The following is a 25,124-nucleotide window of genomic DNA, read 5'->3' on the forward strand; positions in this document are numbered from 1 at the left end:
CCGCCCAATTCACAGAATCCAAAGGCAGGTACTGAGAGAATGAAGAACCACCTGCTGTAGAAGAAGATGAGGTTTGAGACCATCTAAGGAACCTGAAGGTGCACAAGTCCATGGGACCTGATGAGATACATTTGAGGGTCCTGAGGGAACCAGCAGATGAAGTGGCTAAGCCACTGTCCATCATATTTGACAAGTCACAGCAGACTGGTGAAGTTTCCAGCGACTGGAAAAGGGAAAACCACCCCCTTATTTCCCTTTTTAAAAATGAAAGGCTTGGGGAGTTACAGGCCACTCAGCCTCACCTCTGTGCTCAGAAGATCATGGAACAGATCCTCCTGGAAACTATGTTAAGGCATATGGAAAACAAAGAGGTGACAGCCAACATGGCTTCGCTAAGGGCAAATCATGCCTGACAAATTTGGCGGCCTTCTACTACAGGGTTACAGCATTGACAGATGAGGAAGAGTGACTGGTCATTACCTGGACTTGTGCAAAGCATCTGATACTGTCCCACACAGCAGCCTTATCTCTAAACTGGAGAGATATGGATTGGATGGATTCAGTGGATAAAGAATTGGCTGGTTGGTCACACTAAAAAAGTTGTGGTCAATAGCTCAATGTCCAGGTGGAGACTAGTGAAAAGTGGTATCCTTCAGGGGTCCATATTGAGACCAGTATTATTTAACATCTTTATCAGGGACACAGACAGCGGGACTGAGTGCACCCTCAGCAAGTTTGCAGAGGACTCCAAGCTCAGTGGTGTGGTTGATTCTCTAGAGGGAAGGGATGCCATCCAGAGGGACCTTAACAGAGAGATGGCCCTTGCAAACCTCATGAAGTTCAACAAGGCCAAATACAAGATCCTGCACGTGGGTCAGCAATCCCAAGCACAAATCCAGGCTGAGCAATGAGTGGATTAAGCAGCCCTGCAGACAAGGATTTAGGGGTATTGGTGGATGAAAAACGACATGAGCCAGCAATGTGTGCCTGTAGCCCAGAAAGCCAATCACATCCCTGGCTACATAAAAAGGAACATGGCCAGCAGGTCAAGGGAGGTGATTCTGCCCCTCTACTCTACTCTTGTGAGACCCCACCTGGACTATCATGTTCAGGTCTGGAGTCCTCAGCACAGGAAAGACATGGACCTGCTCAAGCAGGTGCAGAGGAGGGCCACAAAAGTGATCGGAGGGATGGAACACCTCTCCTATGAGGAAAGGCTGAGAGAGTTGGGGTTGTTCAGCCTGGAGAAGAGAAGGCTCTGGGGAGACCTTATTGTGGCCTTTCAATACTTAGAGGGGGCTTATAAGAAAGATGGGGACAGATGTTTTAGTAGGGACTGTAGCGATAGGACAAGGGGTAAGGGTTTTTAACTGAAAGAGAGTAGATTCAGACTAGATGTAAGGAAGAAACTCTTTACTGTGAGGGTGGTGAGCCACTGGAACAGGTTTTCCCAGAGAGGTGGTAGATGCCCCATCCCTGGAAGCATTCAAGGTCAGGTTGGCCGGGGCTCTGAGCAACCTGATCTAGTTGAAGATATCCCTGCTTGTTGCAGGGGGGTTGTACTAGATTACTTTTTTAAAGGTCCCTTCCAACCCAAACCATTCTATGATTCAGACGTAAAATACTAGTTCTTCCATGAAAGGCAGAACTAACAGAGCCCTATGTTGGGCTTATTTAACTCATCCTTATTCCTACCTATAATGTTGTTTCCATCAGCAACCTCAAAGCAAAGATAACTTATACTGTGATATATGATGTGGTACATGATACTATTTGTTCTCAATGGCAGGCTGTCACACACACACAAACATTTAAATCCCATGTTCTGCCCACCTTTTCCTCCACATGGGTACTGAGTTTCTCTTCTCCAGCCAGTTTCCAGTTTTTATGAAGCTACCATAATTTTGGTATCTTCAAGACACATACTCCACTCCTTTCAAATGGGAATTATAATTACCCGGAATACAGAGATGGTCAAGTAAACAGTACAACTAAGTTACTTCTGTAGTAGAAAAATTTAGAGATAATATAGATTGCTGCATTAGGTGCGTCATTGCCTGATATAACTTCTCAGCTATGTAACATTTTCACCACAGGAATACTAATGATTATTTTTTAAAAAAAATAATTCACAGGGTCTTTTTTTTTTTTTGTTTTTATAACAAAATATTACCAGTCAAATATTTAAAAGGTACTTAACACTGGAAAAAACCTAACTAGATATTCTTTTACTGTTTGAAAAAAAAAAAAAAAAACCAATCTTTTCTTCCCTTTACTTCAGCAACCAATCTGTCTTCATTCACCACTTTTCAAGCTTTGTTTTAACCAGAAGCTTCCCCATGCCTCTGCAATTAAATTGAGGTAACATTTTTTCCCCTTATATATGATCATCACAAGAGGTAACATTAATATATTGCCATCAGTTCAAGTACTGATACTGCAGCATTGTTAGTCTTCATACTTCTTAGTATATCCTGCATATCTAACAGCAGGCAAAAAGAAATAATCTTCCCTTAAAGTAACCCAACACAGGGACCAGCTACTCATTTATGCAGAAATCTGCTCTTGATTCTGTTTCACAAGCACCCAAACCAGGAAGGTCAAATTACATATTTTTCTTGCATTTGGGCAAGGCCTTCCTTGCTAGTTTGCACAGACAAACCAGAAACAACTTCTTTAGTGTAAAAGATATTTACTAAATCGACCTCTTTCATATATGAAGATTAACAACTCATTATACAGATGAGTAGTAAAGGATGCATCTAGTGTCCCATATAAATTAGGAACTTGAGGATATTCTCCAGCAACATCCAATTCACCTCTTCAGCAAACAGCAGTTTGCCAGCTAAAAAGACAGTACTCAGGAGAAACATTTAGGACAAAAGACTATTCCCTTATCTGCAGAGACTGTGGAAGGAAAATCCTTTATGAGAAAATTTCTCAGAATCAGGCTTAAAGCATGCAAAAAGTGCAATTAGTTCATGAATTGCCACAGGACATATGGATTTAGTTCACATATTCCACATGTGGTACATGCCCCAGCAATGTTTTAAAGATTTCATGATCACTCATTTCTTACATTGAAGTAAAACATGAACACTTCAAAAATAATAATGAATATCCAGCAGTTACACATTTTGTTCTCCTTCCAGGAAATGGATACGATGCACTACATAGGACAGAAACATGTATGAACCAACTACCTCAGAAACAAGTTCTTAAGGAGATCTTTAAGCTTAAGTACAGCCATTTGGTGTTTCACATGGACAAGCAATCTTTATAAGAAACTCTAGTGACCATTTGGCAAAGTGCTCATAATCTACAGCTTTCTCAAATTCACTCACAATTTTAGCTTCTATTTCTCTTCTACAAGGAAGTCCAGATGCCAAAATTAAATTCAAGATTCTAGCAAACTAACAAGGTTAGTGAGCCAACTATATTATGGGAGAAGTCCTCACTAGATATGGCCTATATACTTTGACTATAATACAAGTGAAAAGAGCCACCTGGTCAGTAATCTGCATTGACTTGGCATGACAGAAGACAAGTGTGGCTATTAAGGTTCGAATAATCCCATATCACAATCAATACCTTAACTACACCTAAGAAGAATAGATCTTTCTCATACAGACATATGCAATTTTAAAATAGTGCAATATAACAAAACCCAGCTATTTTTAAAGGACAAAGCTATCTAACTTTCAGCAGCTATTTTACAGGATAATCTGTTTGGCTAAGCAAAAGATGTCAGACACTATCAACATTCCTATTGTCCTTTAGTCTTTTCACCCATTTCCTCTCTATCAGTTATCACTCCTATATTACTGTTATTCTCTTCTCTTCAAGGGTCATAAAGTGTTGATATATTGAATAAAAGGAATCAAAATTTTACATATTCTAAAACACTAAGATGAGCTTATTACTTACTCAAATTCTGTGGCATAATATTTGAAGAAGCCTATTAGCAAATCTCCAAGGCTTGATCCATTTTTTGAGAGATAATGAGGAATGGTACGTGGAACTTTATGAACAAGATGCAACTGCATAGTAGGATTAAAACATTCCTGCCCAAATAAAATCAGAGAGTATATATATATATACACACATACACACACAGACTTAATCTAGGTGCATATATTTTTTCACAACAGAAAAGCTGCCCATCTGCTTATTAGAGGTTCAAGGACACATGCAAACAAACAGCTCTTTCTCTTGCACTCCTGTTGGATGCTAGTTACTTCCCACGAGCTCAGGTAAAATCATCTTGCACAGGAGCGTCCGAGACCATCCCTTGCCTTCTATTTGCTAAATAATTTTATCATGGGAGAATCTGAGCTGGACTTGTGTTTACATGCTAGTAAAACCACATGAACGGAAGCTGAGTAAGATAGCCTGCACTGAGCTGGCTGCAGTCAAACCAAAATAAGAGTAGGTGAAGCTAATGCACTTATTGCCAAGTTCCCATAACTGTGGTACAGAAACTCTCAATCTGAAAGAAAGGCCCGACTTATTCTTCCCCACAGCACAGAGTTAAAATTAGATGTCAAACCCAGTAGCTCCAATATGAACCTGCATCCTCCCACATGGTGAGTTCAAAGACTGCAGTAGCACCTCTAGCAAACTTACCTGAAAGAATAAGTTATACAGAAAACCCGAATACACAGAATGCAGCATTTAAGCTGGAGTATGCTTTTCTTTGGGGGAGAAGAAGGAGTCAGCTTTGTTATAAAGGAAAGCCAGCTTTAAAAGGAATCTACACAAGACTAAATTAACATGGTTTTAAATCTGCTATACAGTTTGGGTGTCCATCACATCCTTTAGGTTCTCCTCTATGTACCCCAGTCTCTCAGAAGAATATATATCTTCTATTGCTAGCTAGAGAAACTATTTTTAAAACCTGGTAATACCAGGATACTACATTTTACAGCAATGTATTTTAAGGAAAATAAACCCAAGACACACAAATACAAGTTCTACATCCACATAAGGACATACATCTACGTAAATGTAGGGACCCATTCAATCATTACTATCTCCCCTTCCACTCCTTTGTTATTTTAAGGAATAGTATCAATATCACTTTATAGTACTAGATTATCACTGGAACAGCTATACACTGTAATACTATTTCTACATTCACAGCAGGCTCTGAGAAAAGCATGGATAGCAATAAAACCAGTAGGATTGGAAAGTTTCAGACTCCTGTCCTCTTTTGCCAGCTCTAGCAAGGCTTCCTGGAACTTTGCACAATACCTTATGGGAGAAAAAGCCATTCTTCTAGCTGTGAAAAATTTAAGGTCTTATTCTCACATGATATAACTTTGCATATAAAGTATTATTATAGTTAGCAGGGCTCAGAATGTAACAGTTTACAATCCAACAGAACACACCAAAAACATGGAAACAGACATAAAAAGCAGATACGCAGCATACATATTGTGGATAACTGGCTAGCTGAAAAGGGTCACATAGACATAGTCCAGCTGGCTGGACAAAAATGCACATCGCTCTCAGCTTATCTGAAGTAAAACAAAAATACACTATCCTTGGCTGTTCTTGTTACACAATAACAGGAAGATCGTGGTGGGAAAAGAATGTTACAGGTGGGAACAGATAACTACAGAAGAGAAACTAGGGGCGGGCTTGGTATTTAGGCAACTAACCAATAATGAGCTTAACTTTTGTAATATGTATGAGCTAATTATAAGAAGGCATAAAAGGTGACTGTAAGGGACAATAAACGAAGTCTGCTGATCACTCATATTGAGTGACTGTGTCTTCCCTCTGTCGCAACACATATAAAGATCTAAGAGGGAAACAGTTGTTCATAGATTATACAATATATACAGTTTTAACCCTAATGTTAATCAGATAGGTTACTGAAGTGAAAGTCACTCCTTGCTCACACCCACAGAAAGTTGTGGAAGAATCACAAATAAATTAATTTAGTATTAGCAGTATAACAGCTCATGAGGAAATGGGCATGGGGGGAAAAAGGAATGAGAACAATGGCTGCTGTCCTCCAACAATACAAAACAGAAATGCAATGAAACTACAACAGATGTCTACTAATGCCAATAAGTTAATATGGGAAGAGGGAGGGGTATTTCATCTGTCTGAAATACAGTTTCTTATGGAGGAAAATTACTATTACCAGATTAGAGTTTTACATGTAAACCCAAATAAGTATTCAATATATCAATAACCACAGTAGATTAAGTTCATTTCTTAACAAAGCAATCACTCGGTGTCCACTGAACAAGAGATCAGACCAGCCACAGGATACCTAGGCTCATTTTTCTGCTTTGCCACAGAAACCCCATGAAACTCTATTAGCCTCCCTCTGCTTCCGTTCACCTATTGTAAAACAGGAATAACAATACTTCCTGCTAGAGGGACTCAGGGAATAACTAGATAAACAGAACAAGGTACAGATTATAGATTCTGCACATAAGGGAGGTTGGTAATAAAACAGTATTACAAAGCATCCTTCAAATTAGCTTAGTTTCAAGTAGGCCTTCCTGTAAGTTTTGCTTTTTTAACTTGCTCTAGAAGACAAGTAATTCAACTTCTTTTAAAACTAGTCCCCAATTTGCTTGCTGCGTCTTTGCCTCATTCCATCTTAAGAAAAATGGAAAATTCAAGATTTCATTGAGAAACAAATATAGATGAGCTATCCATTATTTCAAAATGCCACAGAAAAAGGGACCCCCAAATTTTTTTTTCCCCCTGCTAGATCTCTAATCTTTACTTTGGTTGACTGATTTCTCAGGGAAACATTAGCATTCAGCAAGATGTTTTATATTCAAGCTACATAATGCTTATGCATATTCTCATTCCAACTTACACACTGGGAAAGGAACACAAGCATACATACAAAAAAAATATCTTTAAATTTGAATATCTTGATGTATGAGTTTAACTCTGTACAAGATTCTTCCTTCAAAAAAAGTTTACAGTAGTAACATCAGCACAGTATCTTGCCATTTTTTATAGGTATCTAGTCACATGCATAAAACACCCTTCTCCAGTCTTACAGATGAAGATTTAATTCATTTTTATACTTTAAACAAGTGCAACTCAAAGGGTGCAGCAAACTGTCTGTACAAGGACTGACTCCCACACATGAAGTAGCTACAGTAAGTACCATCCCATCTTCTGTCTCATCCCTTTGTAAGATATGGCTGCTCATGAAGCAGAAAAATCCACTCATGCTAGAGTCCACGAAGTTCACAATCCAGAGCACTAGTTGAGACCCAGCTCCATCTGGATTTAAGCTAATACACCAGTCTCCAGCGTTCCAGAGCAGCCCGAGGCACATGTTTCCCTTCTGACTCCCAGTTGCAGCAATGTTCACCTCTGGCAAATACACAGCAAGACAACCAGAAGCAATAGTGGACTAAACCACCACAGGTTCTCCAGAGCTTATCTGTGAAAGTCATAACACTTAGGCAAATTCTATATAAGCTTCAGAACTGATCAACACATTTTTGTGGGCTACTCATCTACCCCATCTGGCTCCAACACTCCCCCTGAACTAGCAGTTGAAAAACATCAGCTCAGTGCCAGCTGGAGACTCCCCCATGGCAAGAGAACATACAGGTGGTCAGATCTGGTGACTTTACAGGACTTCTCACCCATCACATCTCCAGTAGGGATACACCAAGTCACAGAATCTGCCTTTTGTTTCTCACTTAAGGTAAGCATGTCTCTCTTACACAGCACCTACAATTTAAAACAAGCAGTTTCCTTCAAAGCACAGAAATATTTTCAAACTGCAGGAGCTGCAAATTTCATTTGGAAAAAAACCCCACACCAACCACCAAGCAGAAACACCAAAACCACCCACAAACCCAACAGACTGTAAGTAGGGTGGTTTGTTTCAGAAAGGGAGAAGCAGCATTTACGTGTAGTATTAGGACAGAGACACAGCTTTGACTAGCTACAACCACAAAGAAAAATACATGGTTTCTTTGGATACTGACATTTGCCCATGTTTTCTATTTATTACTGCAAGCTACAAGACCAGAATAGTTTTGGTGTGTTTCCGATTTTCATTTTAAAATTTTTTTGCAGTATCAATATTCAGAAATTGTAACTTTCACCGCACATTTTAAGTGATTGCATTCCTAATGAAGACAGTAGACTAAAAATATATTTGCAAATTTCTAGCATAATTTTTTTTTTTAGTATCCTGATCCATAGTTTTAATTTGGGTTTATAGTAAGCATGTATAAAATATTATTTTTATTCTAGTTGTAATCCTAGAATATTTGTCCATACTCCAAAAGGCAAGATAGATAACCAACAAAGAAATCTATGTTGAAACAAGGTAAAAATGCTATTCCTACAGCAGCGTTCTAGAAACGCACGAACCTGCAAGTGTTTTACCACTGTCACAGGATACAAGTTAGAACTTTACATTTAGTACAAATTCATCAGATTTTTCAGCTTATGGTATTGTACGCTTACTTTAATGATTTAAACCATTAATATTAGTATAGTACTTTGAAGGCATTTACACAGTTCAAACACTACAAATATAAGTGTTTGAATTATTACTACAAAGAAGTCAAAATTACAGATTCTTACAGTTGTTTTCTTTAACTTACATGCTACACAAAAGATACTACAGCATATGAGCTTTAGGTAAATATAATTAGCAAATTTAGAAATTTAAAATCAATCCACCAGATAAAGCTAGGTGTACAAGAAATGAAAGACAGCTTCAAATGCTTAAAGCACTAATAATGAAGAGATTAGAAGGTACTACCTAAGCAGGGTTACAAAACAGAAATAAAACAGCTTACTATAGCTCAAAGCTTTCTTCTACATCTTGACTATTCTAATCACCCAAGATGGCTGACACCACAGTTCTTTCTCCCTAATGTACAGTGCCATCAAATATTCCCATTTCAGCATTATAGGAAGTATATGCAAAAGAAAGAATGACTTTCTGATACTACTACCTCAGCACAATTATCAGCAACAGTAAAAAAAAAACCAACACAAAGTAGACAGAGACAAACTATAGTAACTATGAATAAAGGGAAAAAACAAATTTAAGAAGTGACACATGAAAGGAAAGGAAGAAGAAATAAAGCATTCCTCTAAATAAATTATAGCATAGAACTATTCAGCAATAGCTCTTTTGTCCTCAGACAAATATTTAAGACAGTAGCTGTTATTTCTAGGTAATCTTCCTTAGATTAAGGCTCACTAATCACAGTCCTAATTCTGCAGAGGATCAAAGCACACCAATTTACAGAGTCCTCTGGAACTCAGAGTATGATCTAAAAATAACAGCAAAGTCCCCAAAAGGGGACAAATCTTGTTGGATTGAGGCCCAATTTTGTGAGGTCTGAAAAGTCTCCCTAAAACATATCATTCACTCCCTGCACCCAGAAATATCAAGCAACTCAGCTATGGGAAGGTATAGAATTCTGAAACACCACAGTTGGATGGAAACAACACTATTTAACACATTAAGAATTGAGCGTCAAAGTTACAGATGACAGGGATATTTTCAGGCCAGCATAAAGAAAATTATGTCAGCAGCTCTCATTAGCACTCATTTCCCACTGTGTGTGAAGTCTTCTTACATATAACAAACTTTTTACTAAAGAAATTATAAAAAGCAGCAAATAACTTTTCACACTTCTGTTTAGTGTATCAATGACCAAGCTTACAGACTGTGTTTAACTTAAACCATTAGATATTTAAGAATTCACATATTTTAGATAAGCAGCTTAATTTACTACACATATGTGTATGAGAGACACTTATTGGGTAATTTTTTTGGAGAAATGGAAGGATAGGTTCAGGTAGGGCTATAAAAAAAAGTTGAAAATTGCTATAATTCATGTAATTCACAGGTAACTATCATATCAACTACTGAAATTCCATCTTAGAAACATTTAAGAACTTCACTTCCATGCATTTTGTAAAATAAGTTTTCCCACAAATCTTTCTTTCTATTACTATATCTTGTATATCGTAGTATAAGGAGTTAATTCAGCTAAGGGAAGCTGTTACTAGGATACTGCTATTTGTAGAACACATGAAAAATTCTACAGCAGCTGGGTACAACTTGACTCTTAAAATTAATTTTAATTCACAGCTATAAGAAACTCATCTAGATTCCCTAAGGGAAAATCAGAGCTTTTTTTTTTTTTCCTTACATCTAATATGACTTTGTCACAGCACAGGAAGTCTCCAGATACTGCATAAGTACACATTCTTCAGCTGTAAAGTATTACATACCATCTCCAAAAGTAACCTAAAGATAAAAGTAACATTCAGCAGCAATTGCTAGAAACATCCCCATACAGTCTAATGCTGTTAGCTAGTCTACTAAACGGCAAACAGGTTATAAAGGTCATACAATTGTTTAGTTTATTTTGTGTTTGTTAGTATCATTAATGTCTATAACTTATGAAAGTCCTGAACAGGGAAAGCATATATTGCACAATACAAGTAACGGGGTGGGGGGAACACACAACCCTTCTCTCCCAGATTAGATGGTGCCATAGATAGGAAAAAAAAAAAAAAAACCCACCACCTAAAATATTCATATCCTACTCAAGCTACAGAACTGTTAAGAGCACTCCTCATACTAAAGCTTCAACATCATGTCTTCAACATGTCTTTAAAGAATTGGTCTACATCATTCACTAGGGAGAACAATAATTAAGTTCAGCACACAGGACTGACTTGGGACTTAATTCACCCTTCAGACAAGGTCTCACAGGGTAACAGATGTTACAAAATACTTTTTCCATAGGGACTAAGAATCAAAACAGCATAATTCTCAGAACATGCTTGGGATATCTTCAAAGAGTATACTATATTAACTAGCAGGACTACTAAGAATATGATCACAGCTGCTTTAATAATAGCTTTATTTTGTTTGTGGGTGTTCAGAAATATGAAAGAGCATCTTATTTCTACAAGATCTTGGATATTTTCCAAATATCTGCCATAATGAAAGAAAAGGCAACAAAATCTGAGCAACATGAGCAATCAAGGTATTTCATCTGGGTCTGCGTAATTACTAGGAGGATAGAGTTAAGGGGGAAAAGAAGTTACCCTTTACCACTAGCATTTGCCATGCAAATTTTCCTTTTTCTACTGTACAAGATAGTTGGACCTGTTACCTGCAGGAAAGTTCACGCACAAGATGCTGATGCATCTACAAAATAAACTCAAGACACACTAACCTTAGATTCAAAGGCTTCCATACAAGTATGAGAATATGGAAATGGATTAATAAAGGGAAAAAAATGCCTAGTGAAGACAGGGACACCGTTTACTGCTAAAGAAAGCTCCCTCTGCCCAGTAACATCAACAAAAGCCCTATTAGAAAATTCTGTGACTAGGACACAAGCTGCTTTCAGTAAAAGAAAAAAAAAAAAGTTAAAATCTTTATGAATAAAACATCAGAACCTAAACAGCTAGTGCTAGATACATGTCCAGTGACACATTTCAGCCTTTTTTAGCAGAAAAGACTGATGAAGCACTGATAATAGCTCCTCTTTGGCCTGCAGACTGTTGATCCTTCCCAGGCAGCTGACTGATCACAGTTTTACATGAAAGGAATTATTTGAACTCCCCCCCCCCCTTTCCCAGACAGCTGTGGCAGCTGCCACAGATGACTACAAATGCCCTCATGCTTGCAAGGTTGTTAACACTGTAGCAAGCCTACACATTTATACTTGTAACTCCTACTCTCTTCCCTTTTGTGTGTTACTTTTATGTACAGCTCAGTAATTGGCTATTCATGACTGCACACAGCACCCAAAACAAGTCTCTAGAGTTACCACAATGCACAGAAATTTATTTTCCAAATCCATTTTCAAAGCGAAAAGGCCCTTTCCCATTAAAAAAAAAAAAAGTAACACTATCAAATGCTTATCAAGTCACTGTTGAGATGGTCACTCATTACTAGACCACATAAAGATTCTTTTTCTCCTCTCCTGCATGTGCTTCACCTTTACATAGCATCCAGTTGCTCCCAACATTTTCAATCTTATAACTAATAAAAATAAAAAGTCCAAATTGATTAAAGTTGCTTGTCACTTCACCTCCTCCAAATCAACAATTTTTGTTTGCTTGGGATTTTTTTTTTTTGTTAAGGATCAATACTGAAGTACTCAGTCACCTACAATATGCTTTCAGAGCTGTGACAACAGACCTGGACGCATTTTCCTTGCTTTCCACATAAAAAAAATCCATAGAATTTCACCATAGTAGGTGTAGAAAAGACAACACAGTCATTGGATAGACTAGCTTATGTCCTACTATCCTTGTGATTGGTACATTAATAATGAGCACACATCACAAGTGTCAAAATTCAGAAGTAAACCAGCCAACTAGATCCCAAACAGACAAAACACCCACCCTCCTAGGTCTTCTACTACAGATACTGTTCTAGCTGGTGGCTGGCTTTCAGCTGAGTCAATTATCATAAAGGCTTTCCACCCTAGTACAGGGTGGGTGCAGTGCAATCTTGAAACTAATAAATACTTGCTGTAGAGCAGGCAGCCAACTATCGACATTCCAGGCCAAAGAAGCTGTCAGAGAAACTAAACATTAATCTTTCTATTAGATTAAAAAAAAAATTAAAACCTACACAAACTGACAAAGGGAAAAAGTCTAAAGTGAGAGCATACACAACTTGTCCACAGATATAAACATAAAGTGTTAAGAACCAGCTGTCATTAACATGAACAATGAACACATTACAAAAAAATAAAACAAAGATGTAGAATGAATACAAGCAGCAAGATACACAAGTCTATATATGAACTGACAGGAATTAAGAAAATACTTCTACAGGCATGTCACTCCACAAGATATACAAGGGGTTCCTTGCCTTCCTTTCTGAAGCCACTTATCCCCTAATAAACAATCAAGATATTCATATTGAGCTAAATGATTCCTTAAGTCTTAAGCAAAAATTGAAAACTACCAAAAAAAAAAAAAAAGAATCAAACATGGATTTCTTTTAATAATAATAAAAATAAAAATAGGGAGATAAGCTCATTTCAATCTATTCTTCAAGAACATTTCTTGACTGTATGGCTTTCTTGAATTCTCAACAAGGATCCTTAGTTTCTCGGGTGAAGTCATCCAGCTCCATACAGATGTTCAATGTTTCAATATATTAAAGTCACAATAAAAGTTGACTGCCAGTGGCAGTCAAATATCCCAACTTCTAATAGCGACTGATGTTGAAGACCTTACAGAATGGAGTAATCATTGGAAACATCTAACCACATGGTAGTGCATTCTTGCACACACGTCCCCAATGTTCAGTCCTTCACTCAGAGCACAGATAAGCAACCCCACATCATTTGTTGTCCCTTTGAATTTTCTTGGAAGCTCCCAAATAAATATAACAATTTCAGTGGTTTGGGGTTTTTTGGTTGGGTTATTATTTATTTTAGGTATTTCCCTTTGTTAAAAGGCAAAATTTTGTTAACTAGAGCTTGAGGTTTTTTTATAGTTACATTGTGTCCTGCAGGTACAGAGATTTATTTTTTACTTTTAAAGCTGGTAACTACCTCCAAAGAGAATAAGTCCACTTGTTAAATAAAAAAGCAGCCCTAATAAAATGGAGTAAAACCACTTAAATGTCAGATTTTTTTTTGTGCGTGCAAGATAACTCCTGCCAGTGTTTAATTTTCATTAAAGAGGAAAACTACACAAATAAGAACTTAAAAAGGGATGGTTTCAACAAGAAAAAAAAAATACTTACTCTGTAAATAGTGCAAAACCATCAGCACAAGACTATAGCTGCTTAAAGTACCACGACTGGCATCATTTATGTCATGATAACTTGCCCACTTCTTAACCACCAGTACTAATGGACGAACTCTATTCTCAACTGCAAATAAAATAAATGCTTCTCAAAAAAAAGCACATTTAACTAGGCAGCAATCAATCAATATTTGTTCCTACTTGATCAGCATAATACAAAAGGTAACCTCAGAACATGGGAGTAAATATTTTATAGAATTTACTTAATTATTCTACAACGACTATTCATCTTATAAAAATCAGAAAAATATATTTGCATTTGAAAACAGTCTGAATAGTAAGATCCACAGATACATCACAAGGTATGCCAGGTAACTTACAGATAAGACAAAACTGGATGTGCCAATCAATGAAGCAGCGTCACATTCTACTTTAAGTTCTCTCCAGTTCACTGAACTAATTGCCTAAATGAACTTGCTGCCAGGACAAACCAAGTCTAAGTTTTTCTTATTTAGATTATATAAACTTTGAGGGCAAGGAAAAAAATTCTTCTGGTTGGAGGACACAGAGCTCATGCTTACATTTTCTTCAGGATCCATGAAAGCAGTAATCCCTGCACCAAAATATTAAATTTGCCTTGCCCTCAATAGCTTTTTTTTTGGTAATGAGATCTGTTAGATACAATAACACATTAAATCAAGATGTGCTTTTCATGAGTAAAGACATAAATAGTCATATTCCAGCTATGACCTTCTGAATTTCTGGGGAATATAGATAGCCTTCTAATGAAGGCTGTAATGTGTTATAGGGAGATGTCACTCACCACTACCTCCTAGGGACCTTACAGCATTATTTATTATTTGCAGATACATGGAAACAGATCATGAGCTCTGTCAGCTGCCTTACAATGCCTCATATGTTTTGGAATATCTTTTCTAACTTGACATCACTGGACAAAGTTTTGCATTCCACACATCAGGACAGGAATACATCCAGAGGTAATTACTTCATCCAGGACAAGAAACATTCTGCAATAGCACCAGTTGCTGCATTCTCCATTGTTCTGAAAATCCTACCAAGCATGAGATTTTCCTCACAACCTATTCGCAGCAGCTCAGCACACATGCCCCTGAAAGTAGTACTCTTCTTGGAATGAATGTCCTAGATCTGGAAGACCTCTGCAAAACAAAACTCTTTACCACCAGTCACCTCATCCCCTACGTTATACACCAGTGGTTGAACTAAGAGATATGACTACTACTACACTAACTGTGAGATGCAGAAGAATTACTGTACAGACATCATATGAACATGCATTAAGTGAAATAGGATTTTTTCCATGACAGAAATACAAATAGGCTCAAATTCCAAACTGGACACTTTTCTTCTATTGTGCCACCAAAAAAAAATATCTTTTTAGTTGACCTCATTCCAAGATAAGGTTTTCTGTTTGCTAGTACCCATAATTAGTATATAACAAAGTGTGCAACACGGCCAGTAAACTTTTCCTGACACTCTTTCATCAGTCAACAAGCTACCTCCTCAAGAAGATGCTCAGCAATATTATTTGCTCAAAACTAAAAGGTTCAGCTTCCACTAACTGAAATATCCCAACCATCAATTGCTAATTTAATTGCAGACATGCCTCCTTAGTTGACCAACTGATAACACAACAGCATCAACTTTAGTTGATAGCTCTGCTTAACCTACCTACATTTTCCCCTTCTGGGGGCATTCTGCTTCGCTTTGCCATATCATCTTTGAAATTTTTTTTTTAATTTTTTTTTTTTTTTACAGTACCTATGCACCAACATAGAAGGGCTAAATTCAAAAAGACAGAAGAACATCCACAGAAATATTTATGAATATTTTTTATCATGCTCACTAAGATAAGCAGTCCCTTGTTTGCCTAAGCATCTAATTTGTTCTAATGGAACAGAGATACCTCTCATGTGGAAGATGTATGGGCAATTTAATTTTTTGCTCCTGTGCAGGGTGAAGCCCTTCAGCCACATAAAATTTAAGTGAGCAGGATAATACTTTTAATGCTATCCACCCTGGTTGATGATGACTTCTAGAAGTATGTCAAGAGACTGTCTGATAAAAGTTTCCATTTGCTTTTCATTTGCCTGATGTCACCTGAGAGATTTTGTTGTCCAAAGACAAGATGACAGACTATGCTTGATGTAGCTTGCCTATTTAGGAAGGTCTCACACATTGAGGAGATAAGTTTTTTCAATCACAAGTCTCCCTTAGTTACCAACTCACTCCTTGGTGGTGAAGGAGTGGTACCACTTACAGGTGGTAAACTAAGCAGCACAGATGGCCTAGAAGTAGCAGCCTGAGGTCCACTCCTTATGTATTTATCTGCCAAATGACATCGTGATGCTAAGTAAGAAGAGCTTAGCACAGCATTAAGAGTGCTGTTCTTATTACTTCCCCTTTATAACTCTAAGTTTCAGGAAAAGATAGTGAAACAGATTCCTGAGGAGACACAAACCAGTTTTATTTTATGGTTAATATAAGAACTGAAGCAGTGTTATGGATTTTCCAAGGAAAGACTCAGTAACAGCACACAGCCACAGCTAGCTATTGGTCACACATCCCTATCAGTGGCTGTAACGAAATAAAATAAACTGGAGATTATACAAGATAATCATTAGTATAATTATCTGTAGAAGACTGAAGCAACCCTTGTAGTAGATATGTGGACCTTAATATGAAGGATCTTTGTTATCTTCTGAATATTACAATATTCAATTAAAAACTTAGCAGATATATTAGTTTTCTACATATATTTATAGAGGACAACAAGAAGTTATCTTGAAGCTAACGCAGTTAACTAGGTAATTATATATATTAACCTAATCAATTTTAATAGTCTATAAATACCAAACAACAAGTTTAAAAAGCAGAGTTTATAGAATATACTAAAAACTTACTGTATGCATAGGTTCTCAGAAGGAATGTATTTCTTATTCCTATGACATTGTTTACATTCAAGTCAAACTCCACACAGCTGTTGATGAGAAAAACACCTGAGCATCAGATATTAAATTTCAGAATATCTATTACCTAGAGGTAGAGAAATAATTTTTTAAATAATACTCTAGAAATTTTCTTCAGTTTTGATGCTGTGATTTCTACTGATTTTGTTTATAGTACTTTAATTGTTTATAGACTTGAATTCCATTATCATCAAAACGTAGTTCTTGTTTTACATAGAAGATACATGAAAATCCAAATCTAGGCCTAAGGACATCAAATAATTTTTGGATTTTTAACAAATCTTTCTCCCAACTAGACAATACACAATTTACTATGGACAACTTTCGATGCCAGGAACGATTCTGAGGTATTAGTTTAGCTAGTCACGCCAATGAACTGAGAAGAATAACTGGAAGAGGTCAAAAGGTAAGAATCTCTTTTCTGCAATGATGGGCAGAGATAAATCAGAAAGCATTTTTAAGTGAAAACCATTTATATAGTAAGTGGCACGTGTGAAAAGACTTCTGAATTGTTTCAGAGCATGCAATTTTTAACAATTGTTTCATACCGTTAACAGCAAATAAGGTCAAGGCAAACAAGCACTACCTGCTTTATTTATATCCCCCAAATTGAACTTCATACTGCATATAGAGCTTAACTGCTCACAGTACTCAAGAAACAATATTAATAGTCAGTAAGCCATAGAAACATTTTAACTCACAACAAGAAGAGCCTATTATTGACAAAGTAGTAGCTATTTGCGACGAGCGAGGGGAAGCAAGCGGCCGACTCAATATGAGTGATAAAGCAAGCTTCGATTTATTACGGCGCGATTATGTCTTATATACAGTTCCAGTTAATTATGCCTACTAGTCATCTGCTGATTGGCTAAGCTCTAAAGGGTTACATTTTCATATGTCCTCCTACTTGCGGTTTCTGCGGATAGCTAGCTACATATTTTTTTTTCCTCTCTTGTCTACGCGGATTCCTCAAAGTTATTTACAACATTAGGCACAAGGTCAGTGTTTTTCTCAGCTTCCTTATCAGCATGCCTCAGCATAGCTGCAAGGCCTGCTTCAGCTAACTTACGCTAACTTTGTTTCACAAAGATCTTTAAGGGAGTCATGGCCATGATCACACAGCCATTCTGCAACAGCCATTACCATTTTATATGTCCAAGTCACATTCACATAGTTTGCCTGAACACTCCTTTGGATTCTCTTGAACCGTTATAAGGGGAACATAGGCCTAGAATTTATTAAACATTAACAAAAACTTTAAGGTGAAAAAGGAGAACACAAACTGAATGCTTTCTCCTTTCACCAAATCAAAATAAGTAGTAAATAGCAATTTTCAAGTATATATGGACCACTGACAACATTAAAATCCAGACACAGAGATAGCACCCATTGAATTCTACCACCTTCTCTCAACAGCCAGGCATCAAGAGAATTGGCTTTCACAGGAAACTTGTCACATTTAGTTTCTGGTTTTGGCCAAAACAAGCTTAGTCCCATGGGTACAGAATACCCAAACCATTTTTCAAGACCTCTGTGAAAAAAAATGAATGGAGTGTGCATGTATGTGTGTATATATATATATATATATAAAAACATATATGAGCCTAGGAAAGACAGAGGCCAATAAGGATTGGGAAGAAACAGATACTTTAAATAAAAAGTCAGAACACAGATGGAGATAACAGGGTACATAAGAGAAAGATAACTGGAAAAGGAAAAAAACAACCCAAACAAGAAGCCCCTAACCCAAAGTCATGTCATTTTCCCTCTCCTCCCCTCTTCCAAAAAAACAATATAGAAAACCAGATGGTGAACAGCACTTTTTTCCTCTAAAAAATGCAATAGGCAGCTTCTAATCCAAGATTACACTTTAATTTAGTAGGAAATAAAGAATTCTTTAAATCCTGAAAGGTATACAAATATCACGATTTTTTTTTTTGCAAGTGACTGTAGTATAAGACTATAAATGCCTCCAAAGACATCCTCTGACATAATCACTACCATACCTAAAGTTTCTTTTTAAAGTTTATTTTCTGATGTTAAATTGGAAGAAAAAAAAATTTGCTATAGCTCCATGATTTATTCAAGATTTTTACCAGGAATTATCATTTAACTTCTCTATGAAGACTATCATTGTTACATGTAGCTAAGCCACATAACCCAAATTTTAGCTTGAGAAGTTTAATGCTTTCAGAAAGCATGGGAGAAACGACCATCTGTACTGTTAGAGAAGAAAGTTATTAGATAAAAATTATTCACATATTTAAAAGATAGGCAAGTATACAGAAATAAATATGGGATTAAGGTGTAAATTAAAAAAAACTACATAGCAAAACCCTATCAAGCATTATATAATCTGAGATGCAAGAGCAGCTTAAATGGATTATATTTATTAGTTCAAATTGTGAACATGACAGAATCAGTTTTATCACAGTAGGGTTTCTGCTGTGATAAAAGCATATAATGAATTTAGAAGTATGTGGGCAGGATAAAATAGATACAAGAAAGTTGTTCAAAAGTCCTATTTACAAAGAACAGTCAAACCATGTTATTACATGAAGGTGATGCATTTTGTAAGAATTGTGTAAGCCCATAAATATAGGAAGATTTGAACGTTACTCAGTTCTAACTAGTTTGAGTGCTTTACACATTTTTTCCTCTATATCAAATATTCATCACACAAGAAATACATTGTTCAGTCCTAGTACATGCCTCTGGATTATTTATTTTCGTGTCTTCATAATGAAGATACAATGAATACAGTAACATACAACACATCCACTTCTCTCCAGTTACTTTCCCCTTCTAAAAAAAAAAAAAGGGGGGGGCTACAGAATTAGCACCTAACACTGTTAGTAGTACATGTAATACTACACTGTTAAACACAGAATATCTTCCTGGAAGGCAGCAGAATACACTCTGCTAAAATGAACAAAAAATTTTAATCAAGAAAACAATGTCATCACAATAAACTAAAGTTTGTTTCAGTGTTGTTTGTATAGTGTAAGAGCTGTGAATTAGTAGCTTAAGCATCTCAATAGTTAAGATGCTTGCACAGAAAGCAAAATTATCTTTCACAACGATTTTCTTCCTACCACTGTTTGCCTGTCATGAACCATCTGTCAACTAGAATCCATTATGTACATATCACCCACAGAAATACGATTTACTACTATTAATTCACGTCACAGAAGCTAAACAGCATCTCAACCACAAGAGATATTTCAGGCCATCAGGGAAGTAAGCTGACCACCACTGCATGCTAGCTGTACAAATTTGCAATCCAACTACAGTACAACACAAAGCACAACTTCAGTGGGACTACTCATATGGATAGTACATACATAGATGCTTTCCTGTGTCAGAGTTTAAAAAACTATGTCGAACAAAATACTTGCCTGACTTTATCCCTGAACTTCACTATTGGCACTTTTGCTCGAATCAGCTGAGGTCGTTCAATGTAGCTTGCTGAAAGGGAGAAAAATATGCAATCAAGTTTTTTTAAGATCAGCATCTTACATGAGAGATCCTTAAGTAGAGTCAAGCTGACTGATCTATAGTAAATAGTAGCTTATTAAATTTAGCAAAAATATTCTCAGAAGGGCTGTGCTAAAGTAGCCTTTAGCAACTGCAGCAAAAATCCAATCTAGAAAAGAGTGGGGAAAAACAGAAAAGCACTAAATATTAGAAACACACATTAGTGGAAGATTTTTTTGTGTGTGTGAAATATATTCAAGAAATTTGAACATAAGGAATGCAGTTCTACAATGCTTTCACTGAGCAGTACTTGTAACGGAAGCCCTGAATAATTAAGGTGCAAAAATAAGGGAGCAAAAACAGACCCATCCAGGATGGCCAGATACTTAAGCCCAGCACCACATTGTAGCAAGGGGCATGTGATTAGCTGCATATTTGTTAGTCACATCTAGGCTGCTTGCAGTTGAAGTTCATATTTTTTAATCAGTAAAACGTATAACATAAGCATAATCAGTGCGTAGTGATAATACAGTTAAGACTTCAAGAACTGTTTCTTTGACTAAAGTACATATCAAGAAAGACATTTCCTATCAAATTACTACTGAAGACAGGACACCACTTTCCAAAAACAGGATAAGTTTTATTTGCCTTTTGCTTTAAGGCCAATAGGGCATGCAATAAATACACAATCACAGGACTGCACCTCAGATTACTATCCACAAAGTATAGATACACAGGCTCAATGTCAGGCCATCTAAACCCAAACACACTAAGATCTGCCAGACTCATACAGTGCCACCAAATGCATCTTCACACTCTAGCTCCCCAAAACTACTGCATCAGTCTTATTAATTGCAATTCCCCCATTCTTCACAATATCTCAGGCTACATATAGTAGTTGCCCATAATCTTGAGCAAGGAACGCACCCAAGAAAGTAATGGAAAAGACAAAGAAAAGCAGAGTGCATAGGTTACAGTATATGTATTTGGGCAAAAAGCACAGCTTTAGTAATTTCTTATATTGCAAACTACAGGATCACTTGAATTTGACTATATCTAACACTACATGTTTTCCCCTTATTTCCATAAATTAATCTCAAGTTAACATAAGTATGACAAAACTAGGATTAGTGCAGATTAAAAATAACTTTGAACATATAACTGATCTTTTTTTTTTTGGGGGGGGGGGGGGGGGGGGGGGACGACCCGAGATCTTTCTATCAGTTTGGATAGCAACCTCAATTAAACAGTGTCAGCTCTACTACATTTGGATGATAACTTCAGTTCTGTTAAAATCCCACTGTGCAATATTCAATTTAAGAAATTTTACTTTTTTTTTGTTGAGACTTTTTGAAAGTGTTTTATGGATATGCACATTTGGACAGATTTGACTTGAGGTAATTCTTTACTAGGATCATACAATGCATTCAAATCCAAAGGAACACAGAGACTGGTATAAAAAAAACCCCAAAACACCAAATGTATTTATTTACTAATTTTAAAGGAAGAATCTTACAAAACTCCAACCCACATTCACTGAACATACAATCTAGTACAACTTACACAAGCATCTCCTCTTTCTAGCTGCACCTGCAAACACATCCAAGTACCCCTCTTCCAACATTCCAGAACATTCTGAATGTGAAGCTATAAAGCATGTAGAGCACTCTGCTTTCTTTCCTTTCACTACCAAATTTAAGACAAAGATGCCCAACACACAATCTATGGGAGGCAACTGTGGATATCTATCTACATGCCATAGCAATTCAACTTTTCTCACTATGACAGTTTCTGAAGGCCTCTTGAGAAATTAACTGACCTCATTCTAGTAACTATCCACTTCCAAATACATCCTTGCCTGCAAGTGCATCCCAACACTTGATGGGTACCTGTGCCAAATTGGGGGGGGGGGGGGAAGCCACAAAGAAAACCCACCAAAAACCAACCAACCAAAAAAAAAAAATCTAGTCCAACATAGTCCCAAATCTGTTTCCTAAGGGTGAAAGAGAACAAAGAGGATGTTAGAAGGTAGCGACTTGCTGCTGGTATCACTCTTTCTTGGCTCACCACTGATGACACTGTTAGCAGAATCTCTATTGTACACAAACATCAGATCATCATATATACCAGGGAAGAAACAGTCACAAACACAGGATGTGAAATCCTGAAATACATACAGGTTGAATAAATGCCTTAGTAAACTGACTGAAAACTCTCTTGACTCTGATGCTATAACCAGAGGGGCCACACCAAAGAACATGTAAAGAATTCCACGTAGACACACCAACTGTGGAGCAGCTATGATAGTCACAGATACCACTTCAACTGTAGTGAAAAAGAATATAATCATTTCAAAGACTACTAAACACCATTTAACGAATAACCCATTCATGCAGAATTTCAGATTAAACAGCTTAAATCTCTCTTTTCTTTTGCAGAATAAAAAATTAAGCAATTAAAAAAAATATTAATCCCAAACTTAGTATATGTCAAAAAGATCTTTGGCATCCTGCACATGTAGCCTGGTCTCATCAATAGGGTTATACTATAGAAAGAAAAATTGGGTGACACAGAAGTCCGAATCCAAAGTTGTAAAGAATCTAGGAGGGTACAACCCAGCACAGGATGAATTAATTGTTGACATTTGGAATTCACTCTCTTTTCTTGCGAAGCAAGATCTTTTTGCAAAACCATGTCTGTGACTAAACAGAAGTGTTTTCTTCCACTCATGTTAAAGAATATTTTATAAATTGAATGAGGACTATATATACAAGCCTTAGAGAACTACATATGTTTTATTCTGTGTCTTATTAAAGGTATGTAGTATATAATAAGTTGTCAGTAAGCAACAACTAACTAACATATATTGCTCACATCATATGATAAACGTAATCACGTACCAAGAGTATCTACTCTAAACCAGTCTGAATAGGAGCAGTATGAATTAGGTTGTTGGGTTTTCTTTTTTTAAATTTTATCTGACTACATTTTCAGCTGAGAGGAATATTTGCATGTGAATATTTTAGGTAAAGACGACATTCTGAATACTTATGCGATGCCATTCTAAACTCATTAAGTTTTATCGTCACCATGATTAAAGCAAACAGGAGTATAGTTAATAAATTAACTTTTGCATCTATGGCAGGAAGTTGAGAGATAACTGTATAGTTGTAAAGAATTCCCCAGGGAGGCATGTCAAGCTTGAGAAACAGTATTTCCAGGTCACTTTATTACAGCCCTCCAACTGTTTTAACTCATTTACAATGTTACCATGAGCGAGACAGAGGGAAGAAAAAAGGTTGAAGAGGATCTTAACCCTAGCCACATAGAAATACACAGAGAACAAAAGGTCCTTTTTTAAACAGAATGTTTTTCTTTCCATGCAATGTTTGGAAGAGATATAGATGTATGTCCATACCACCATGCAGTATTTTATATTCTCACCTACCTGTGAAGTCCTTCAAGGTCATTCATTTCAGTTCAAGTTCCCTTGCTTGTCCGAGCTGTTGCACATTCCCCTAGACAACTGTTATGCAGATTCTATTCAAATCTCCTAGTCTCAACACTACAGCACCTCTTTGTATAACTAAGAGAAAATAAGCTTTTTGTTATTTATTCAAAGAGTAAACACCAGTCAACTTACTACTGCTAAGTTGTTGTTCAAATTGTTCAATGTTGTTCAAATGAATCCTGCCTAGACTGGATGAATCTAAAGAGAGTGATCAGTTTCAGGTTTACTCTCAGTATTGAACTCTGTTCAATATGTTATTAACAGTTATCACCCCAAATTCACATTTCTAAAAGATGTTGACTTAAGCATACAGTTCTGTGGGTGTTAGCCAGTATTGTACAAAAAATAGATATGTGCAAGTATCTGAACAAATACATGGAAACTACATGTACTCTGCTAGTCTTTGATACAGAAGACTTATTACTACTATTCTTATATCTCTCTACTCTAGGAGAAACACAATACATTTAAGATTAACAGAACCCATAAAGACAGTGAATAAATATCAGAAGTTTTTTTTCCTATTTTAACTCTGTGACTAGACTATTAAAAAAGAATGCATCTTAATTTCAGTCAGTATTCTACACGTAGAATGGCAACACAGAAAAGCTTCTGTCTATAAGACTTTAAATCTGATGGGCTCAAATTCCTTGCTCGCACTTGTTACCTTTTGCAAGCCTGAAACAGAAATAAACTGGAGTTTAGATAAAGTTTGAATCCACTTCCCAGACCTCCCAGAACAAAACAGTTATCTAACAAATCACTGTATAGAGAGGATAAGAGAGATGGCACTTAAAGTTCTGAAGTTGATTTACCTTAAAAAGACAAGACTTTTCTTCAGAATGCTTTCCAATTTATCACTCAATCATGGAATTAAGGCAAAATAAACAGAGAATCACACTCTTCTTATAGCCCTTATTTTGGAATGTATAGGAAAACCAGAGTGCATAAACAAAGAGGAAGATGTTAGGAAAGGCACAGCTAGAAAAGAAACTTCTCCCAGTTTCCTAAACTGCAGTGGTCTGGGAAAAGGCTAGAAAAGCTCTAAAACATTACCTATGCTACAAGTCTCCTTATAAAAAAAAAGTTTGTTTGGTTTTTTTTTTTAGCCCTTTAACTCTTTCACAAAACCAGCCCAAGAACTTTTAAATAACATCTTTCTTGTTTCTCATACATCTTGGCACATGTATTTAGTTAGCTTTCATGTCCAGCCCAAACTATGTTTATTTCTGTTCTCATGTGAAGCAAGGAACATGTTTAATGACAGCTCACACACTTGTTGAGAACATGCTGCAGTCTTTCCTCCACAGCAGAAAGAACAAACTACTTCACTAGTACAATTACTGGACAGCACAAAACCTAAAAAT

The 25,124-nt window shown here is 36.6% G+C and overlaps 1 protein-coding gene across 1 annotated transcript in view; it reads right to left on the minus strand.

Moving 5' to 3' along the window:
• The window catches only part of LOC129734582 (poly(A) RNA polymerase GLD2-like), a gene marked incomplete at its 5' end in the record, with an annotated part of 44,666 nt that overhangs the window by 11,642 nt on the left and 7,900 nt on the right, over positions 1-25,124 (minus strand). The window contains 5 exon segments of the mRNA XM_055698214.1: positions 3,928-4,064; positions 9,781-9,853; positions 13,756-13,888; positions 16,704-16,780; positions 20,168-20,237. Of these exon segments, the coding sequence (XP_055554189.1) occupies positions 3,928-4,064; positions 9,781-9,853; positions 13,756-13,888; positions 16,704-16,780; positions 20,168-20,237 (490 nt within the window).

This window comes from Falco cherrug, chromosome W (genome assembly GCF_023634085.1).
Source record: "Falco cherrug isolate bFalChe1 chromosome W, bFalChe1.pri, whole genome shotgun sequence".
Classification (NCBI taxonomy): Eukaryota; Metazoa; Chordata; class Aves; order Falconiformes; family Falconidae; genus Falco; species Falco cherrug.